Here is a 4,378-nt window from a genome sequence, read left to right on the forward strand (position 1 = left end):
ATTCCCTTTACTTCACGGTCAATTCAATGCATTTCACGATCAATTCCCTTTACTTCACGGTCATTTCAATGCATTTCACGATTAATTCGCTTCACTTCACGTTCAATTCCATGCATTTCACAGTCAATTCCCTTTACTTCATGGTCAATTCAATGCATTTCATAGTCATTCCCTTTACTTCACGGTCATTTCAATGCATTTCACAGTCAATTCGCTTCACTTCACGGTCATTTTCATGCATTTCACGGTCAATTCGCTTCACTTCATGGTCATTCCATGCATTTCACGGTCAATTCCCTTCACTTCAGGTCAATTCCATGCATTTCACGGTCAATTCCCTTTACTTCACAGTCAATTTAATGCATTTCACGGTCAATTCCAGTGATTCCCCTTCACTTCACGGTCAATTCCATGCATTTCACGGTCAATTCCCTTTACTTCATGGTCAAATCAATGCATTTCACGGTCAATTCCCTTCACTTCACAGTCATTTCAATGCATTTCATGGTCAATTCGCTTCACTTCACTGTCAATTCCATGCATTTCACGGGGTCGACCGAGTCTAGATGGGGTTGACCCCGTTCGGCCGAAAGCTATTTGGGCTCCACTTCTTCTTTATACCAGGACCCATTGAAAGCTATTGGCGTGAAGGTCAATGCAGAGGATGTATGCGAGATAATTTCAGAGGGTCTAATGTTAAATTGTTGGAATCACTATATATTAAGAATCTATAGTTTCCTCAACAAGTTTGGGTGGAAACCAAAATCATAGGATAAATCTATAACTAAGGTATGACCCAAAGAGCTTTGAGGAGGAATGGGGTCGACCCCATCTGGACCCGGTCGACCCGGTCAATTCCCTTTACTTCATGGTCGAAGAAACGTGTGTATTTATAGCACGGCGTGTCCACTTATCTTTATTCACTCCATTTCCTTCTTTCTCTACAATGCATCCACTCCCAAACAGCTTTTCACAAGTCAAACATGCCAGTGCTTTATCAATTTCACTCCAATCACTCCCTTACACTCAAATACACATCCGAACTCATCTTTGCCATCCTTATTCCTTCTTTTCAGGCATTTTCTTCATTAAATCTCCATAGGGATGACAGAGATGAGTTCGGACGTGTATTTGATTGTAAGGTAGTGAATGGAGTGAAATGCATGGAATTGACAGTGAAATGCACGAAATTGACCGTGAAGTGAAGGGAATTGACCGTGAAATGAGTTGAATTGACCATGAAGTGAAGGGGAATCGCCGGAATTGACCATGAAATTCATGAAATTGACTGTGAAGTGAAGGGAATTAACCCTGAAATGAATTGAATTGACCATGAAGTGAAGGGGAATCACCAGAATTAACCGTGAAGTGAAGGGGAATCACCGAAATTGACCGTGAAATGCATGGAATTGACCGTGAAGTGAAGGGAATTGATCGTAAAATGAATTGAATTGACCATGAAGTGAAGGGAATTTACTGTGAAATGAATTGAATTGACTACGAAGTGAAGGGGAATTGCCTGAATTGACCGTGAAATGCATGGAATTGACGATGAAGTGAAGGGAATTGACTGTGAAATGCATGGAATTGACCGTGAAGTGAAGGAGAATCGTCAGGATTGACCGTGAAATGAAGGGAATTGACTGTGAAGTGATTGAAATTGACTGCGAAGTGAATGAAATTGACCACGAAGTTAATGAAATTTACCGCGAACTGATTAAAATTGACCACGAAGTGAATGAAATTGACCGCGAAGTGAATGAAATTGATTTTCGACCATCGACCTAATGGAATCTATGAAAATGACTAGGTTGGTTAGCTAAAGTAACTTCTCCTAGCCCAAAATCATATATTGTATGTCAAATAACTAATTTTGGTTTAGAAGATATTCTTATTAAATGAATAAAGAAAGGAATGAAAAAAAAAAAAAGAGATATTTTTTTATATGCTTATATATACATATTTATATAAATATGTATTAGAGAAAAATGTAGGTAGAATAAAGTTCTCCATGTAAAAAATAATAATAATAAAATAAATTAAAAAAGAAAAAAGCAAAAAGTCCATAGTACTATAAAGATAGGCATACGTTCTTGCTACGGTCATACTATGTATCGAAAATTGCAGGATTTTTGAGGCAAACTCGCTGGACAGTTATGGACCTTTTGCAAATATATCGAAACACCTTCGATACATACTGAAGTATGTATTGAAAGACCTTCGATACATATCAAGGGTTGTATTGAAAAAGTAGGGGCTACGGTTATAATCCGTAGCCATAGGAGGCCCCCTGACTTTTTTTTTAAAAATTTATTATGATTTATTTATTTATTTATTTCTGCTGTAATTGTGAGTCCTATAATGAGGTATGTGTTATATCCACACCGTCCATCTAGTTGGCGAACTCGTATTAAGGCTTGAGACGAAAAATAAGGCAGATCTAGGCAAATGTGCCATAAATGGGTCGTACAATTGAAAATTTCTCGTGAAATGGGGATTAATAAAAAAAAAAAGCAAATTCTCATGCGAACCGCATACTAGGGATTCACCCACCGTTTAAAATTTTCTAGGAGCCACAGAGTTTGGGATAAATAGCTACTATTTCATTTAGGTTTGTGTGACCTTAACAACAGGTTGGATGGCAAATAAACATTACGGCATGGCGTGAAAGTTTTTAATGGTGGGCGTTCAATTACAACTGGTTTCCTATGGTGCGGTCCACCTAAGAATTGGATCTACCTTTTAGGCACCCTGATCTAAGATGATCTGGAAAAACTGATGGACGGAGTGGATATACGACACACATATATAGGTGGGCCCCACGGTCAGGGTCTCACCCATTAACCCAGCCTCACTTGATCCGCGCTCTGAAATGTACCTCCATGTAACCTTATCTTTGGGCTATAAAACCAAGTGCTTCCTCTCTTCCCTTCCAAGTGCGTGGTGTGGAGTGTAGATAAGGTGGGGCCCACCCTTCAATTGAATTTGGTAAGCCATGGCTGATGGAATGCATGTGGTGATGCTTCCATGGCTGGCTTTTGGTCACATGATCCCATTCCTTCAACTCTCCATAGCCTTAGCCAAAGCTGGCATCCGAATCTCCTTCCTCACCTCTCAAAAAAACATCCAAAGGCTACCCAAGATCCCACAACATCTAACGGCTCTGATCAATCTGGTGGAGCTTCCCTTGCCGAAGGTGGACGGCCTACCTGAAGGCGCTGAGGCCACTGTCGATATTCTCCACGGGAGTGACGAGTACTTGAAGAAGGCCTACGATCTCTCCTTCCCCGCCTTCAAGAAGTTCATTACCGAAGAATCGCCGGACTGGATAGTCCATGATCTCTTCCCCAGTTGGGTGGGCAATGTTGCAAGTGAATTCAACATCCCTCGTGTCTTCTTCTCTATTTATTCAGCTACCGTAATTGCATTCTTTGGGCCGGTCGCAGACGGCCTAAAGAAAAAGTGGCCATCACCAGAGAGTCTGGCGTCCCCGCCTGAGTGGTTTGATTTCGAGTCGTCCGTTGCCTTTCCAACCCATGAGACTGCCGGTCTCTACTGTGGGTTTTTCAGCCCAGATGCATCGGGCTTCTCGGGTTTAGATCGTTTTGTGCTAGCACTCCAAGGGTGTTCGGCAATGGCAATTCGGAGTTGCAATGAGTTCCAAGGGGAGTACTTGGGCTTACTCGAGAAATTACGCAAGAGACCGGTCATTCCAGTCGGATTACTTCCACCAACGCCGCCAGAGAAGAGAGAAACGACCGACCCCAAGTGGGCAAACACGCTCAAATGGCTCGATGAACAGCCCAATAGATCAGTGGTGTTTGTTTGCTTTGCAAGTGAGTGTAAACTGAGCAGAAATCAAGTGTTTGAGATTGCACTTGGGCTTCAACTCTCCAATTTGCCATTACTATGGGCCCTCAGGACTCCCATATGGGCAACCAACGACATGGATACCCTTCCGCCGGGATTCGAGAGCCAGATCGGCAGTCGTGGGGTCGTCTATATAGGTTGGGCCCCTCAGTTGGAGATACTGTCCTACCCTTCCATCGGTGGATCTTTGTTTCACTCTGGGTGGGCGTCCATCATCGAGACCGTACATTATGGGCATGCTCTCATCGTATTGCCGCTTGCGAACGTCCAATCATTGGATGCGAGGATGTTGGTGGACAAGGGTCTGGCTATAAAAGTTGAGGTAAACGATGATGGGTCCTTCCACAGGGATGCAGTCGCTCGGTCGCTGAGGCTGGCCATGGTCGAAGAGGAAGGAGAAAGGTTTAGGCTTAAATCGATAGAAATGAAGGCCATTTTCAGTGATCAGACACTCCATGAAAACTACATGAATGAATTTATCAACTTCCTCAAAAGCTCCAAGACATAA

The 4,378-nt window shown here is 42.6% G+C and overlaps 1 protein-coding gene across 1 annotated transcript; it reads left to right on the forward strand.

Annotated features, from left to right (window-relative positions):
• The first annotated feature begins 2,995 nt into the window (after positions 1–2,995).
• On the forward strand, positions 2,996–4,378 carry LOC131228911 (putative UDP-rhamnose:rhamnosyltransferase 1). The gene has a single exon (XM_058224749.1). It carries the CDS (start codon positions 2,996–2,998, stop codon positions 4,376–4,378), a length of 1,383 nt encoding a protein of 460 aa, XP_058080732.1.

The sequence above is a fragment of the Magnolia sinica genome, chromosome 16, assembly GCF_029962835.1.
Source record: "Magnolia sinica isolate HGM2019 chromosome 16, MsV1, whole genome shotgun sequence".
Lineage (NCBI taxonomy): Eukaryota > Viridiplantae > Streptophyta > Magnoliopsida > Magnoliales > Magnoliaceae > Magnolia > Magnolia sinica.